The 18,817-nt window shown below is 39.4% G+C and overlaps 1 protein-coding gene across 10 annotated transcripts in view; it reads left to right on the top strand.

Annotated features, from left to right (window-relative positions):
- The window catches only part of GREB1L (GREB1 like retinoic acid receptor coactivator), a 245,688-nt gene that overhangs the window by 130,071 nt on the left and 96,800 nt on the right, over nt 1-18,817 (top strand). For 9 of the 10 annotated variants that reach the window (XR_003508479.1, XM_027526109.1, XM_027526108.1 and 6 more), the window contains 3 exons: nt 3,948-4,107; nt 4,318-4,515; nt 16,048-16,224. Coding sequence is in view for 9 of the 10 variants with exons in the window: in XM_027526109.1 (XP_027381910.1) it covers nt 3,951-4,107; nt 4,318-4,515; nt 16,048-16,224 (532 nt within the window). In the remaining variant the exon portion in view is untranslated. The remainder of the gene's footprint in view (nt 1-3,947; nt 4,108-4,317; nt 4,516-16,047; nt 16,225-18,817) is intronic. The other variant, XM_027526110.1, reaches the window with a different exon arrangement.

The raw sequence follows: 18,817 nt of genomic DNA, 5'->3' as shown, positions 1-18,817 counted from the left end.
GACCTTGGTTCTCCTAAAAATGGAGGCAGTAATTGTATTTTCCTGGCGGTTACTGAGTTCCCCTATGTTACTGTTATCATCGTGGTTTGACAAAGAATGTTTCCTTTCAGATTTCTTGACAATGACAGTGATGACAATTACTGCTACTGCCATCACCACCACGACCACCACTATGACCATTCCCTGTGACGCTAACAATGACGTGCATGATGCTTAGTTACTTCACTCGTGTCCGACTCTTTGCCACCCCATGGACTGTAACCCACCAGTCTCCTCTGTCCATGGGATTTCCCAGGCAAGAATACTGGCGTGGTTGCCATTTCCTTCTCCAGGGGATCTTCCCGACCCAGGGATTGAACCTGTGTCTCCTGATTGGCAGGCAGATTCTTTACCACTTTCGGACATGGGAAGCCCCTGTCCTTCTGTAGAGAAGGGGTAAAGGAAGAGTAGAAAGACACCAAACTACACTGTCCTGGTGGTTTGCACTTGATCCCACTTGCATTTTCAGCAATTAATTATGGTGTTGAAAGAGCTCGTATAGGGTACTGTACCTTTTTTAGAGATTACCCCAAGAGTGCCTATTCGCGTCTCAGAGGTCTGTGGTGCTATGCCAAGACAATTAATATAGTTTTCCCTGTGTAATTTCACAACAATAAAAGGAAACATGGGAAAGCAATATAGTGCAGTCTCACAGACAATGATGGCCAGAGACATAAAATATGTGCCTTTGTACAGAAGTCACAGTCTGTTCTTGTTGTATTTCATTTAACAACTGATTCTAAAAAGCATTTCTCCATTTTCTGACCTGAAGTTAGATTTATTCACACTGACTTTCAGTGGGATGTCAGGCTTCCCTGATGTCTCAGACAGTAAAGAATCTGCCTGCAATGTGGGAGACCCATGTTGGATCCCTGGGTTGGGACAATCCCCTGGAGAAGGGAATGGCTACCCACTCCAGCATTCTTGCCTGGAGAATTCCATGGACAGAGGAGCCTGGTGGGCTACAGTCCATGGGGTTGCAAAGAGTCGGACATAACTGAAATGACTACAACTTCTTCACTTTCAGTGGGATGTTATGCCTGGGGGCTCTTTGAGATTCAGAGGAAGGGATTCAGTAATCTAGGTGGATAAGGCCAGTGATTTCAGTGACCCTAAATATTATGTACAGCATATGATATTAAGAACGCTCATTTGCTCAGTCGTGTCTGAGTCTTTACAACTCCATGACTTCTAGCCCACCAGGCTCCTCTGTCCATGGGATTTTCCAGACAAGAATACTGGAGTGGGTAGCCATTTTCTTCTCCAAGATATTAAGAACACGTTGCACTAAAAATTCTTCTTTTGACCTCTGCCCTTCTTTGGGTAGCACTGAACTGTCAATGAAGAACTTGACACTCAGCATCGAAGAAGTTTGGGGTCAGTTTTGTCATTCTTCACCTTATAATTATCATTTTTAAAACTGCCTGGTTATGTTTTCATCTGGAATAGTCAGCCCCTTCTTTTTGCTCTCCCAAGGCTGTTCTATGGGAACTTACTGTTGTCTTCATCTGAGCATTTCACAGGGTTATGCTCCTATATTCTGTGTATCTTCTATGATGGTGAAACTGGATCACCCCTGTTTATATTGATTTAATAGTTTAACCAGCACAATATTTATTTGCCATATCTATCATATTACTCCTTAAACCATGTATAAATTGAAGGGATTAAGATTATGTAATCTTCCATGTATAGTTGAGTACTTCTTTATTCAACCAAAAAGGTCCCTTGGAGAATGTAGGTTTTCAATGATGAAAGGAAGATAACTTGTTGAGCAGGTAACAGATTAAGAAGAGGCAAGATTTTCAGGCATTTGGTGCTCTGGAGAAAGGCTAAAGGTCCATCTTTGAAGTTATTCTATTGTTTTTTGCAGTAAGAAATCCCATGAGTAACCATGCTAGTTCCTCATATTTTTCTCCCTTCAGTGAGGAATAAAGGTCAAATGGCCATTGGATTTTGATTTAGAAGCATATACGAGTGACATGGTATATTTCTCTTGCAACCTCCACTCTGTTTTGATTGTGTGTGGTTCTGTTGAAAAAATAAGTTGCTGTAGAAAAATTGAATGTTTATACTTGTTCTGGTAGGGTTTTACAAGTTTGAACAAAACCTTGGTTTTTGATTACCTGTTTCATATATTTTAGTACTTCCTGTTTGAATCCTGTCTTCAAATTGTTTCAGAAAATAAAAAACATGAAATTAAAATTTCATGTTTTAATTCTAAAATATGTAAACTTAATTCTTTAAGAATATCATAATACTACTCCTTAAACCTTAAAAAAAACCTTAGTATTTCAGGAAAATTTCATTTGAGAGGCTTTGTTGATTTTCTTCAACTTACAACTTTTGATTGAGTATTATATGTATACTTTGGCACATGTACTTAAGAAAAGCTTAGTAATTTATTTTTTCCAGTTTTATTGAGATATAGTTGATATGTAACATTGCATTAGTTTTAGGTATACAGTATAATTATTTGATATATATGTGTGTGCTTAATTGCTCAGTCATGTCCAACTCTTTGCTACCCCATGGACTCTAGCCCCACCAAGCTCCTCTGTACATGGGATTTCCCAGGCAAGGATACTGGAGTGCATTGCACTTTCCTCCTCTAGTGAGCTTTCCAACCCAGGGATCAGACACACATATCTTGCATCTCCTGCATTGGCAGATGGATTCTTTACCACAAGCATCACCTGGGAAGCCCTACTTCAGAATACTGAGAGTTAAAATAATTTTTAGGAAGTGCCTGGTATATCCTCTAGCCCAACAGTTCTCAGGCTTTTCATCTCATTACCTCTTTACACTCTTAAATGAGTTTTGTTTACGTGTATTATATTTATTAGAAATTAAAACTAAGAAAATTTCATAATACTTAATAATTTTGAAAGTTATCAATAAACCCATTATACATGGAAAATAAATGTATTTCCCCCACAAAAAGTTAGTAGAAAGAGTAGTCTGTCAGCTTCTGCCTTCAATCTGTTGTGGTGTCACTCATGAAATAGCCTCTAGAAAGTTCCACTGTAAATGTTTGAGAGAATGAGAATGAAAAAGGCAAATAATATCCTAATAATGGTTTGAAAAGACTTTTGACCTCATGGAACCCAGAAAGGGTCTTGGGGTCCTTAAACAATCATTAGCATAGCTAATAATTAGCACCCAATAAATTAGTTATTATTAAGATATATGGAAATTTTTGTAACTATCAATGAGAACTAAAGGTGATTGCATCAAAACTTCTTATTCTGTGCTTTCCTGAGGTCCCAAATAAGACTGTGATTCAAACTAAGCAAAAGAAACAGCATTGTTTTTCAAATAAATACTAATAATACATGAATGAGTTCTTTGAATTTTAAGACTCAAATCTTGCTTTTAGGAATTCACCAATTAAATATATTATCACAAAGCTTTCATTTATTTATTTTTTTTCTTTTTCAGAGAAGAATCCTCCTAGGGTAATAACATCTTAGTAGAGAGAGAAGTAATTTGATATTTCCTCTGAAACCACTGATAGTGTTCCTTGGGGTTATGGCAGCCCACCACTCACCAGTTTAAGGACAAGGTGTGGCCCCCTTGTCACCGTGCTGGGTTTCATGATTGACAGGTCAATCTTGATTTACTAGTTGGAGAAACTTCGCTTAAAGCACTTAATGTGGTTTGATCCTTAGACACAAGATCCCTTAAAGGGACTTTTTGAAAGCCCCTTTGGACTCTGAAGACAAGAAGCAAAAGTGTAGAATAGATAAACTGATAAGTTATCTCAAGAAATGTATAGTTCATATAGTTTCTATTGTAAAGGATATGTGGGTATAGTTTATATCAGCTCTGTGTGTACTTTGCATACATATAACCCTCTACTAATGTCAACTTTCTCCTTTTTCTTTTCCTTTGTGGGGGTGGTATAGACCATGGGGAATTCATATGCTGGGCAACTGAAATCTGCTCGATTTGAAGAAGCTCTCCACAACTCCATTGAAGCCTCTCTGAGATGTAGTAATGTGGTACCACGACCAATTTTTTCCCAGCTGTACCTGGATCCTGACCAGCATCCTTTCTCCTCTGCAGGTAAGTTTCTCAATCCCACACATTTCTACATGCCTTTTAAAAGAAGTGGGAATTCTAGATCTGGGGATCTCTGAAATATGTGGGTTAAATGTTAGCCAATGCCTGTCTCCCTGTCCTCAGATATCTTTTCAGAACTATGGATTTTTCTTTTGGTTATCTCCCCATATGCATCTTTTTATTAAATTAGCTATGATTTATTTGCTTTCCCAGATGTAAAACCCAAGGTGGAGGATCTGGATAAAGACTTGGTACACCGATACACCCAAAATGGCAGCCTGGATTTTTCTAACAACCTCACAGTAAATGAAATGGAAGATGACGAAGATGATGAAGATATGTCAGATTCAAATAGCCCACCAATTCCCTATTCACAGAAACCTGCCCCTGAAGGCTCTTGCACTACAGACGGTGAGTTTCCTTTTTTATTTTTCAGTTCCTTTAATGTTGTCTGGCTAGTTTCTAATAATTGATTGGGTGCTTAAGGCTGGAAACCACCATAGAAAGGAATGAGGAGTAATCATGCTTTCACTCACATTATTGCCTGTGACTTCATAGCACGTGTCTATTAAGAAAGCCAAGCATTATCACCCCATCTTATAGATCTAGAGACTGAGAGACACAGCCATTGAATGACTTCTCTGACATGGTGTGTGGCAAAGACAAGCCTAGGCCTAGCTCAGGACTTTTTCAATGCCTCACGAACTTCCTGCAAGAATGCTGCTCCAAAGTGATCTCTCTACTTCTTTCTGTTTCACTCTTAAAACAACAACAGAGATATCATGTGTTTTAATATTTACCTTTTCCATGTATTTTGAACATTCATCCAGTATACTGTTATCAATAGAAGATTAAAATGAACATGTTTTTATCATCCCATTTTACTTATCTTGTCAGCCTCCTCTTCTACAAAGGCTTTTAACCACACTTTTAAAAAAGAAAATCTTACTTAAACATTTTCAGTATTTCATGTTTTTGGTCACATAACAAATTATATTCTCTTCCCTCCATTAATGGTATATGGTCCTGCTTCCTGGCTATCCCAGTCTGATTTCTAATTAGTTCATAATCTGATCGTGGTAAAGAATCCACCTGCCAATGCAGGAGACGCAAGAGACGTGGGTTTGACCCCTGGGTGGGGAAGATCCCCTGGAGAAGGAAATGGCAACTGACTCCAATATTCTTGACTGGAAAATTCCCTGGACAGAGCACCTGGTGGGCTACAGTCCATGGGGCTGTAGAGTTTGGACATGGCTGAGCACAAGCTCTTGATAGTTTATAGTTGGTCCACAGCTCTTTCAGTGTGGTTCATTTAAGGCAGTTCTAAGAGTCCTCTCACTCAAAGGCAGAACAGCCCTGACATTTTCCTAATGAAATTGACAGTGGAATAGGGCAATATAGTGCCTGGGTTTGTGTCAGCAGACCAGCTTCCCTTCATGGGAAATCTTCTATTTACCTAAGACTCACAGGAAGGTAAAGCTATTTTTAGAGGCAATTTAGATAAGCAGATACTTAACACCTGATGGGCTTCTGGGGTTTGCCATTCAGATGTAAATTTTGGTTGCTAATTTCTTATGTAAATTATTGGTAGGTTTCTACCCCACTGGGAAGCAGTTGATTGTCTAAAGGGGTAAAGGGCCACCAAATTTTAAGCCTCCAAATAGGCTTTGATTACTTGAGTTTGTGTTTACAGCTGTTTCAGCAAACTTTCCCCTCCCCCACTTAGATTACTCTGTAACCTTCAAGTTGGAGATAATTGGAGAATGCAAATCCTGGTTCTGTGAAGTGAAAACCTTGGCTGTTTTCTTAAGAAAAATGCAGATGAGGTTTACAAAGAAGTGCTCTGTACTAGGACTCCTTTAAAATTAAAATCATTTGCTGCAAGAGTCTTGGTTTTAAGGCAGCCTGTCAGTATTTCAGAAAATGAAACTGGGGGCAAGTGTGTCCAAGAAATTGTTATATTTGTGCCCCATTCCGTATCTTTCTTTCCTTGTGTACAGTAATCAGGCATACACCATCCTTAGGGTACTTTCCCCCAGATCATCTAGTGGCTTCTAAAAGAAAAATCCTATCTTTTTTTCAGGATTAGTCCAGATGAAATTTAAAATTACCCTAGAGGGGAGTATTAAGGTTTCTCCATTTTAATTGACATTTTAATTGAGATTATGGTTGGATGGCATCACTGACTCAATGGACATGAATTTGAGCAAACTCTGGGAGATGGCCAAGGACAGGGAAGCCTGGCATGCTGCAGTTCATGGGGTCACAAAGAGTTGAACACGACTGAGTGACTGAAGAACAATATTTATTATATTAATATTCTGACATATTTCAAATAGTGAAGAAATAGAGCTATCTGCTATACCAGATATTTGGATCCTATAAGTCTTGAAATAGAATCACATTTTGTAGATTCTTTAGCTACTTCTTTACAGAGCTTATTTTCAATCTTTTTTTTTTAAAAAGCTATATTAAATATTGCTCTTTGCATAATATATATTTTTCTTAATTGGGGGTACCTGATGATATATTTTGTATATAATTAGCTGATCTGAGTCCCAAGAATGAAGATTTGTAGGAAACAGTCCAGACTCTTGTGAGCGTCTTCTCAAAATAACTATGAAGTAAACTCAGGAACTTTTCTTTGATTTTGCAACCTTTTCTGGCTTTGGATTGATTTCTTTCTTCCTGACTCTTTCCCTGGACTCACCCTTGCCTTCTTTTCCTCCCCTATTTCCTCTTAATTAAATTGCCTATGGTCTGTGTGGAGAAGGTGATGGCACCCCACTCCAGTACTCTTGCCTGGAAAATCCCATGGATGGAGGAGCCTGGTGGGCTGCAGTCCATGGGGTCCCTAGGAGTCAGACACGACTGAGCGACTTCACTTTCACTTTTCACTTTCATGCATTGGAGAAGGAAATGGCAACCCACTCCAGTATTCTTGCCTGGAGAATCCCAGGGACGGGGGAGCCTGGTGGGCTGCACAGAGTCGGACACGACTGAAGTGACTTAGCAGCATAGTCTTGTGTTGGTGATTAACTGAAAGGCAGAAAGACAAAGTAGGACATTTAAAAATTGAACTTAAAAAAAACTAAGTATAGTTCATTTACAATGTTGTGTTACTTTCTGCTGTACAGCAAAGTGATTCAGTTATACATATATACACATTCTTTTTTGTATTTTCCATTATGATGTATCACAGGATATTGAATATAGTTCCCTGTGCTCTACAGTAGGATGCTGTTTATCCATTCTCTACATGCTAGTTTGCACCTGCTAACCCCAACTCCCAACGTTACTCCTCCGCTCCTTGGCAACCACAGATCTGTTCCTTATTAGACTTTATTTTTTTTAAGGACAGCTTTAGATTTACAGAAAAATTGAGAAAACAGTACAGAGTTTCTGTATATCCCCACAGTTTGCCCTATTGTGAACATGTTACATTATTAGTAATTTTAGTGCTGACTAAAGTCCATAGTTTATTTGGGTTCTTTAGTTTCTACCTGATGTCCTCTTTCTGTTCCAGAACCCATCTGAAAGTGGTAGCTCAGTCATGTCTGACTCTTTGCAATCCCCTGGACCGTAGCCTGCAAGACTCCTCTGTCCATGGGATTCTCCAGACAAAAAGACTGGAGTGGGGAGCCATTTCTTTCTCCAGGGGATCTTCCCAACCCAAGGATCAAACCCTGGTCTCCTATATTACAAGCAGGCTCTTTACCATTTGAGCCGCCAGGGAATATCCAGAACTGGTCTTCAGTTCAATTTAGTTTAGTTGCTCAGTTGTGTCCCATTCTTTTTGACCCCATGGACTGCAGCATGCCAGGCCTCCCTGTCCATCACCAACTCCTGGAGTTTACTCACACTTATATCCATCGAGTCAGTGATGCCATCCAACCATCTCATCCTCTGTCATCCCCTTCTACTCCCTCCTGCCGTCAATCTTTCCCAGCATCAAAGTGAAGTTGCTCAGTCGTGTCCAACTCTTTGTGACCCCATGGACTGTAGCCTATCAGGCTCCTCTGTCCATGGGATTTTCCAGGCAAGAGTGCTGGAGTGGACTGCCATCTCCTTCTCCAGGGGATCTTCCTGACCCAGGAATCGAACCCGGGTCTCCCGCATTGCAGGCAGATGCTTTACCGTCTGAGCCACCAGGGAAGCCAGCATCAGGGTCTTTTCAAATAAGTCGGTTCTTCACATCAGGTGGCCAAAGTATTGGAGTTTCAGCTTCAGCATCAGTCCTTCCAATGAATATTCAGGACTGATTTCCTGTAGGATGGACTGGTTGGCTCTCCTTGCAGTCCACGGGACTCTCAAGAGTCTTCTCCAACACCACAGTTCAAAACCATCAATTCTTTAGTGCTCAGCTTTCTTTATGGTGAATTCTCACATCCATGGATGTGAGCTACTGGAAAAACCATAGCTTTGACTAGATGGACCTTTGTTGGCAAAGTAATGTCTCTGCTTTTTAGTATGCTGTCTAGGTTGATCAATAGAACCGGTCTGGGGTACTATTAATACATTAGATGTAGCTGTTGTGTCTCCTTAGGCTCCTCTTGGCTGTGACAGTTCCTCAGACTTCCTCTGTTTTTGATGATCCTGATAGTTTCAGAGATTATAGATCAGGTGTATTCTAGATCTTCTATTGGAATTTGATATTTTTCTCCTGATGAGACTGGGGTTATATATGGGTTTGGTGAAGAACGATCACAGAGATAAAGTGTCATTTTCATCTTACTGTATCAAGGACACATACTTTCAGATGATTTATGGGTGGTGACGTTGACCTCGATCACCTGGCTGAGATAGTGTTATCTCCATCCCCCATGAGTATCCCATCCCTGCTGCACCCACTCCCCTTACTGTCGAAGAAAGTTCCTACACTCAGCCTACACTTTTTAAGGAATGGCAAGTTACGCTCCACATCCTTAAGGGCAGAGTAACTACATAAATTATTTGGAATTCTACTGCATGGAGGTTTGTCTCTTTTCCCTCATTTATTAATTTACACAGTCATCTGTTTATATTCATTCATGAATATTTATTTTATTTGGGGGTTATAATCCAATACTATTTTATTTTCTTGTTTAGCTTTTTCCAGTTTTAGCCCTTGGTAGCAATTTCAGTTGGTTCTTGTGCCCCTTTTATAGGCTGCCATCATCATGAGTTTTTTTTTTTTTTAACACAAAAGAGGGAATTTTCTCTTTTCACTGTAACAAGCAATTGTTTATTTTTAATTTTTACTCATTATTTTAAATTTTTGGCTGTGCTGAGTCCTTGTTGCTTCATGTGGACTTTATTGTGGTGAGCAGGGGCCACTCTCTCGTTGTGGTGTGTGGGCTTCTCATTGCTGTGACTTCTCTTGTGGATCACAGACTCTAGGGGGCGAGGGCTCAGCAGTTGTGGCTCACAGGCTTAGCTGCCCCTTGACATGTGGGATCTTCCCTGACCGGGGATCGAACTGGTATCCCTTGCAACGCAAAGTAGATTCTTAACCACTGGACCACCAAGGAAACCCACAGACACTTTTTGGGAAAAAAAAAAAATTTAAAAGGAAGAGGTTTGCTTCCTCCTATGAGAAAAATTTTTCTCCTAGAATCCAGTCATTGTTTAATAATTATAACTTTTCACCTCTAGGTGTCCTCATATCATAAATGGGAAAACCTTTATAGGCTAAAGTGCTGAAAGCTATTAGTGCTTCTTACTTTGAGTGGACTGTGTAGTTTTCCTTATAGCACAGACATCACGTTGAAATCATCTTTCTTCCAGAGCAAATTCTGCTTTCTTCAGATATTTTGCACGCGAACTGTGTCTTCTCTACTCTATTCCTGTTTAGCCCCAAACTAAAATTGTACTTCTCCCCCTTAATCTCCCTTTGGCTTCAATATATTGCTTTGAGAAAGCTCATTAGAAACGGACACCTATGTGACTTGCAAAACTGAATTTTGAGGATTCACCAGGGCTTCCCTGGTGGCTCAAACAGTAAAGAATTTGCCTGCAATGCGGGAGACCCCTGGATTGATCCCTGAGTGGGGAAGATTCCCTGGAAAGGGGAATGGCTACTCACTCCAGTATTCTTGCCTGGAGAATTCCCATGGACAGAAGAGGCTAGTGGGCTACAGGCCGTGGTGTCCCAGAGAATTGGGCACGACTGAGCTACACATTCACTTTCAGTAGGTGTGAGACAGGTGGATGCTGACAGAGCCCATGGCTGGCAGGGACTGCTCTGACAAGTGCCCCTAAGGATTCAGCCTGGAAAGCTAGGTGATGACTCAGCAAAGGTAGGCAATGGAGAAGCCATAGGAGACTGTCCTACGTCAGACCGGGTAAGGTCTCATGGTCAGAGTAACCTTTATTCTGTGGTCAGAGTGACGTTAACTCTCTAACCTGGAGTCAAGAGACCTGGGTCCCAACTTCTTGGGTTGCTGGGAATTTGACTTTGGACTGTTTTCTTAACCTTTATGGGTCCCAGTTTCCTCATCTACAAACTAAAGAGATAGGGATAGATTAGTGTTTCCCAATCTTTGACTCACAAATCTCTCTTATAGTAGTATATAATTTTTGGACCCCTTAGGAATTTAAAAACTAATTCTGTCACTGTATAGCATGTGATAAAGAATCAATTTTAAGTAGAAAATACTTATTTTAGATCAATATACTAATCACTCTTTGATATTATTCATGCATGAGGAAAAACTGTCTACATTTTATCCTTTAGTTGCTGTTTAGGGCTTTCCTGAAGGCTCAGCAGGTAAAGAATCCGCCTGCAGTGCACAAGACACAGGAGATGTACATTTGATTCCTGGGTTGGAAAGATCCCTCTGGAAGAGGAAATGGCATTGTGCTCCAGTATCCTTGCCTGGAAAATTCTATGGACAGAGGAGCCTGGTGGGCTATAGTCCATGGGTTTATAAATAGTTGGATATGACTGAGCATGTAGCAATTACTGTTTAACTTACTTTAAACTGGTTGTGTAAGGAAAAGTATATTTTGTTGACAAATTCAAAAATAAAATGTTAAACCTTTTTCCGACAGGTAGGGGGAGTGGCAAAGGAGGGGAGCCAAGTGTATTTATATGTTTCCCAGCATCAAAAAAAGGCAAGATCCACTTTTATTACCCAAACTTTGGAATTTTTACATTTTAGGATTAAAAGTGAAATTTGCTCAGTCATGTCCAACTCTTTGGGACCCCATAGACTGTAGCCTGCCAGGCTTATCTGTCCATGGGATTCTCCAGGCTAGAATACTGGAGTGGGTAGCCATTCCCTTCTTCAGGGGATCTTCCCAACTCAGGGATTGAACCCAGGTCTCCCGCATTGTGGGCAGATTCTTTACCATCTGAGCCACCAGGGAAGCCCAAGAATACTGGAGTGGGCTGTCTATCCCTTCTCCAGCAGATCTTCCTGACCCAGGAATCAAACCAGGGTCTCCTGCATTGCAGGCGGATTCTTTACCAGTTAAGCTACCAGGATGTACTAATTTATTTTTATAATTTTTGCTCAATGTGAGGAAAGAGTTTCAGACTGCTCTTTGCAGAATTTATCTGCAAATAATATGCTGCTGAAAGAAGTAGGCCTTTCTTTCTTACACAAAAAGCCAAATTGGATTGTTGTCGTTGTTTAGTTACCAAGTCTTGTCTGACTCTTTGCAACCTCAGGGACTGTAGCCTGCCGGGCTCCTCTGTCCATGGGATTTCCCAGGCAAGAATACTGAAGTGGGTTGCCATTTCCTTCTCCAGGGGATCTTCTCGACCAAGGGGTTGAACCCTCATCTCCTGCATTAGTAGAGGGATTCTTTACCACTGAGCTACTGGGGAAGCCCCGAATTGGATTATAATCACTAAAATTTTACCTTAACACTGCCTTTTTTTTTTTTTTTTTGGTGCCCTAGGAGCATATCGGTGCATTTTATATAATTTGATAAGTGAGGATGAGGTTGACTCTAACTTTCATATCTAGCAAAGAGTACCTTAGGCACATTTGTAAAATGACTGTGTCCATCAAACACAATCTATGTTCCCTAAAGCTTCCCATTATTAACCACTAGCCTATTATGGGTATGTATTAAGCAACATATCAATACATGTGACTGATAATAAAAATCAATCTTAAACTGTGTGATAACCAAAACCACACATTGATATGGGCTTCAATCCAGTGAGTGCTGAGTTCGCTCATCTGATTTCCACTATCCCTACATGTATAACATAGAATGTCCTTAGAACATTTTGCTTTAAAGGTAGAATATTAGAATAATTATTAGGTTTTAGAAATTGGTAGTGTTATATATTTTAGTTTCATGTATAGTTCTCCAGTATCATGGAGAACCTTTATGAATCCCCAGGACTTTTATAACTCCCCTTTGGAAAATCCTGTATCAGATGACCTTGAGAGTCCAGATAGCTCTGATGTTCTAAAAGTCTTGTTGTTCAGTCACTAAGTCATGTCCGACTCTGACTGTAGCACTCTAGGCTTCCCTGTCCTCCACTATCTCTTGGAATTTGCTCAAATTCATGTTCATTGAGTTGGTGATAGTATCTAATCATCTCATCCTCTGACACCACCTTCTCCTTTTGCCTTCAATCTTTTCCAGCATCAGGGTCTTTTCCAGTGAGTTGGCTCTTTGCATCAGGTGGACAAAGTATTGGAGCTTTAGCTTCAGCATCAGTTTTTCCAATGAATATTCAGGATTGATTTCCTTTAGGATTGACTGGTTTGATCTCCCTGCTATCCAAGTGACTCTCAGAAGTCTTCTCCAGCACCACAATTTGAAAGTATCGATTCTTTGGTACTCAGCCTTCTTTATAGTCCAATTCTCACATCCGTACGTGACTATTGGAAAACCATAGCTTTGAGTATATGGACCTTTGTCAGCAAAGTGATGTCCTTGCTTTTTAATAATTTGCAAATTGGTACAGACTGGTACTGACTTGTGTATTTTTTCTAATACGGAGTGACTGTAAGTTCATAAAGTTTGTAGTACTACTTCTTAGTGACAGAGAAATCTCCTCAAGCAATCTGTTTCCATCAATCAGTAATCGTAAACCTCTCATCACTGAATTATCTACATCCTTTGGGAAGGTGTTTATGTTTTGCCCTTTGGAGAAAGTTGTAATAATGGTGCTACCTACTAGGGATAGATTTGCTGTCTATACATGAATTAATAATTCCTTTGATTAAGAAATTTACTGCTCCTTTTAGGAGTTTTTTTTGGCTGCACAGCATGTGGGATCCTAGTTCCCCCACCAGGGACTGAACCAGTGCCTTAGCAACAGAATCACAGTGTTCTAGTTTAACCTGACCTCCAGGAAGTCTCTATTTTTAGCCTTCTTGGGTTAGGATTTTAGAATTTGGTAGAGACATTTGTGTTAACCCCTCATGGTTTTGGCTCTGGAGTATAACTATTCTTAGTGCTTTTTTTTTTTCCCCCAAGTTGACTAATACATTTTATGCCTGTTTTTATATAGCAAACTTTCCATGTCTTACATCACTGGACATTATGGGACTCATTATGTAAGCTTGGACAAACACTCTCACCTCTCTGAGCCTCAATTTCTCCATGTATGAAAGGGATATAGTCATACCTAGCTAGAATTGTTGAGAGGGTTAAATAAGAAAGTCTCTGAACTGCTTAACACTCCACCTGGCTTATGTTAAGTGCTCCATAAATTGTAACTGCCTTTCATATCATATCATCAACTCCCAACTTTCAAACCTGAGAGTTTTGTCCCTTAATGGAGGTGGAGACAGCAGATTCTTTAAAGGGCTCTATGCATCTATAGGAAAAAAAAAAAGTTTGTAAACTGAATAAATAATATGACCCCATATATAAAAGATTATTCAAATAAATACAAATGATATTGTGAATAATAAAATACAAATTCATTCAAATTGTTAAAGAAGTCACAATAACATTAGATATTATTTTTCTCAAACTGTGAACACTGGAAGTTACCTTTGAGTTTTTAGTTTTAATAGAGAATCTACAAGCTTGAAATAGTTGAACCCCATTGTCTTTATCATTCTAGCCTCTGGTTTCCTGGCTTTTTTCTAATTTTATCATGTCTGCTTTTGAGGTTTAATGATCCAAACCATATAGTAGATTCCTATGCACCATAGCTTCATACCATATTTGGTTGTTGTTTTCATTTATTTCTCATATACTCACTGATGGCATTCAGTTTTTGTTGGCATTTGGCTAGCATCATAATATAATATACGTTGATTCTGGGAGAGCCTGCATGGTTCTGGCCCACTGTGTTTTGGGCGATGATGGCGCTCTCCCCAGGGTTGTGTGTGGGAATTAGCCATCCATCCTCCATTGTCCAGTTTTCTGTCAGGTGCCCAACTATGGCCAGAAAGGTGGGATGTTCCAGTGGCCCAGCTTGGACCAGGCGCCAGCTCCAGCTCAGTCTGGAATATCACAGCTGTCCAGGGGAATCCCATAACTAGAGCATTGGGAGGATCATTTCCCAGAAGACGTGGAGATTGGTGCTTTGTAGCAGAGCATAGCTGTCCTCTGTTATATTGTTTTGTAATTGCCAGTTCCTTATACATCCTTGCAGTTGACTACAAGTGAGTTCTTAGAGGATGACACATTCTGTTCAGCTCTATCCCCAAGCCAAAGACAGCACTTGTTGAAAATCCTTTTATTTTAACTTTATTTCTTTATTTTTGTCTGTGCTGGGTCTTTGTTGCTGTGTGCAGGCTTTCTCTAGGTGCAGCAAGAGAGGGCTGCTCTTCCTTATATTGGGCAGGCTTCTTATTGCAATGGTGTCTCTTGTTGTGGAGAGCAGACTCTAGATGCGTGGGCTTCAGTACTTGTAGCTCATGGGCTCAGTAGTTGTGGTGCGTGGGCTTAGTTGTTCTGTGGCATGTGGACTCTTGCCAGACCAGGGATTGAAACCACATCCCCTGCATTGGCAGGCAGATTCCTAACCGCTGGACCACCAGGGAAATCCGCAAATCATTTTTAGTAAATGATGAACTAATGAATTAAGGTAATAATTTATGGTTACAAAGCAGTTATGTAAGGTTTTTTCATTTCTTATGATGTCTCATCTAGTGAAAATAACCTAAACAGTTCTGAGTTCTGGTTCTGATCCATTCATTTATGATTCACTAAACTCTGAGCTTCAGTCTCTTCCTATGTGCAATAGAAGACATTTGTTCTGTGATCAATCTGACTTAGAGAAGTGAATTTGCATTGAAACTAAGAATACTGTATTATGTGCACATAAAATTACATGTTTGTCAGTTTCCTGTATATTTATCATTTCCTTATTTGTGGATCAGAAAATATAAAGTCATCAGTGTTGGCTAAAACGATTGGAAATATCTCATTTTAGTAAGTTTTTGGGCTTCCCTGGTGGCTCAGTGGATAAAGAATCTGCCTGCAATGCAGGAGACACGGGTTCGATCCCTGGATCGGAAAGATCCCCTGGAGGAGGGAATGGCAACCCACTCCAGTAATCTTTCCTGGGAAATCCCATGAACGGAGGAACCTGGCGGGCTACAGACCATGGGGTTGAAAAGATTTGGACACTGAAGCAACTGAGCATGAGCATCTTTTTATCTCTGCTCAGAAGAACACATGTGGTAGATGTGTGTTTGAGACTTCCCTGGTGGCTCAGATGGTAAAGCGTCTTCCTACAATGTGGGAGACTGGGGTTCAATCCTGGAGAAGGAAATGGCAACCCACTCCAGTATCCTTGCCTGGAAAATTCCATGGATGGAGGAGCCTGGTAGGCTAGTCCATAGGGTCGCAAAGAGTCGGACACGACTGAGTGACTTCATTTTCTTTCACTTTGCATATGAACTTTAAATTTAGTCCTTCATAGTGATTCTGACAGGCAAATCTACTCTCTAGATGGGTGATGTGGAGTTATAACCTCTCTAAACATTCCACTGTGTCCTTTTTTCTTTTTTTTTTTTTATTGGTTTCTAGGTTTTTGTCAAGCAGGAAAAGATTTGCGTTTGGTATCTCTGTGTATGGAACAGATTGACATCCCAGCAGGATTTCTCCTGGTGGGGGCCAAGTCTCCCAACCTTCCTGAACACATCCTAGTGTGTGCTGTAGACAAGCGATTCCTACCAGATGATCATGGGAAAAATGCACTTTTAGGTGAGTACTTCATACCTGCACAGTTCCTTCTGAGATAAAGGAATTAAAATAAGAGTTTATTTTAAATTATCACAGAATTTTTAAAAATCACAGAATTAGCTGCGGATTATATAGTTTAGTTTAAGTAAGAAACATTTTTTCATTTAGTTGTTGTTGAGTCGCTCAGTCATGTCCAACTCTTTGCAACCTCATGGACTACGGTGTGCCAACCTTCCCTGTCCTTGACCATCTCCTGGAGTTGGCTTAAACTCATGTCCATTAAATCAGTGATGCCATCCAACCATCTCATCCTCTTCTCCTCCTACCTTCAATCTTTCCCAGCATCAGGGTCTTTTCTAATGAGTTGGCTCTTCGCATCAGATGGCCAAAGTATTGGAGCTTCAGCTTGAGCATCAGTCCTTCCAGTGAATATTCAGGGTAGATTTCCATTCGGATTGACTGGTTTGATCTCCTTGCAGTCCAAGGGACTCTCAAGAGTGTCTTCCAGCACCACAGTTCAAAAGCATCAATTCTTCAGCGATCAGCCTTCTTTATGGTCCAAATTTCACATCTGTACATGACTACTGGAAAAACCACAGCTTTGACTGTATGGACCTTTGTTGGCAAAGTAATGTCTCTACTTTTTAATATGCTGTCATTTAGTAACTTCTCACAAGTTAACTTTCACTTTTTTATTAACTCTCAAAATATTCATCTTAACGAAGAGATTTTAAAAACCAGGCATTAAAGAATGCCATGCAATTTATCAAAAATAATTATTTTGTGAAATAAAATAGGATTCACTCTCTATAGAGTCATTGATCTGGACCTGATATAAAATCAACTCTCAATTATTCAACTGTGGATTATCTACTTTGTAAGTTATTGATACCTATTCTGTACCATCCATTATTTCTAATTATACTTTATTGATGTGGTTCTCATTTTATATTTAGCATTAGTTCAACCAAGATATATAGGAATATATCTATGATGTAAGATGTGTAACTTTTATCTCAGAATTTTTTTACTTTCTAGTGTTACTTTAAATCTGGTCCTTTTTTCACAACATAGCTTCTCTACATCATGGAAAATAACAAAAGTGGATTTACTTTTTAATTGTTATTTTTAAAGTTGAAGTATAGTTCATTTTCAATATTATATTAGTTTCAAATGAACGGCATGAAGTATCACTGATTCAAGTGATTCAGTATTTTTACAGATTGTACTCCATTAAAAATTATTACAGGATAATGGGTATAATTCCCTGTGCTGAAATATATATCCGTGTTGCTTACCTATTTTATATTAGCAGTTTGAGTCTGTTAATCCCTTACACCTATCGTGCCCCTCCTTCCCTTTATCCACGGATAAGCGCTAGTTTTCTGTACCTGTGAGTCTTTTTGTTTTGCTGTATCATTCATTTGTATTATTTTTGGATTCACAGATAAGTGACATCATACAGTTTTTTTTTTTTCTTTCTATCTGTCCTATTTCACTAAGCATAATACCCTCTAAGGTCATCGATGTTGTTATAGATGGCAGAATTTCATTCTTTTTTATGACCGAGTAATATTCGATTGTGTGTGCATGTGTCTGTGTGTATACATGTGTGAATGTATACATATGTATTAAGGCCACTACATACAAACCTTCAAGTTTCAGGCTTTCAAAGATGTGAATGTATATTTGCATGTACAGTCATGTAAGGTGTGAGTGAAATTGCAGCTCGCCCTCCGTCTCCTATTGCTGACAGTCCTTCAGCTCTACCATCTCCCACATCTTCTCCCTCCTCTAGTCAGTAACTCTTCTTGCCTGTTCACTGGATGCCAGCCCCTGGATGCCAGCAATACATACAATATTTTATATAATACAGTGCAATAGTACAGTATCAGTACAGTACTATTGCACTTTTTCAAGATGCTGTACTGTAGGATTAAAAATGTTTTATTTATTTTTTGTGTTTGTCTTTCATGTATTATTTGTGTGAAAAGTATTATAAACCTATTACAGTATAGTACCATATAGCCAACTGTGTTAGTTGGGTACCTAGGCTAACTGTTGGGCTTTTGAATAATTTGGACTTATGAATACACTCTTGGAATGGAACTCGTTTGTATGTTATATATATATCATATATATATATAGCCACAGGATATATATATGATGTATTATATATACACACACACACATATATATATATATATATATACACACACATACCACATATTCTTTATCCATCTGTCTGTTGATGGATACTTACGTTGCTTCCATATCTCGGCTATTGTAAACAACGTTGCTATGAACTTCGAGGTGCGTGTATCTTTCAATTTAGTGTTTTCATTCTTTGCTTTATACCCAGCACTGAAGTTACTGGATTATATAGCAGTTCTAGTTTAAGTTTTTTAAGGAACCTCTATTACTCTTTTCCATAATGACTGCTCCAGTTTACTTTTCCACCAAAAGGGTACAAGGGTTTCCTTCTCTTCACATGCTTTCCAGCATTTGTTATTTGTAGACTTTCTGATGATAGCCATTCTAACAGGTTTGAAATGATATCATTGTTGTCTTGATTTGCATTTCTCCAATAACCATCAGTGTTGAGCATCTCTTC

This window comes from Bos indicus x Bos taurus, chromosome 24 (assembly GCF_003369695.1).
Source record: "Bos indicus x Bos taurus breed Angus x Brahman F1 hybrid chromosome 24, Bos_hybrid_MaternalHap_v2.0, whole genome shotgun sequence".
NCBI classification, from domain to species: Eukaryota; Metazoa; Chordata; class Mammalia; order Artiodactyla; family Bovidae; genus Bos; species Bos indicus x Bos taurus.
The sequence above is the reverse complement of the archived record's forward strand: the minus strand, read 5'-3'. Positions and strand labels throughout refer to the sequence as shown.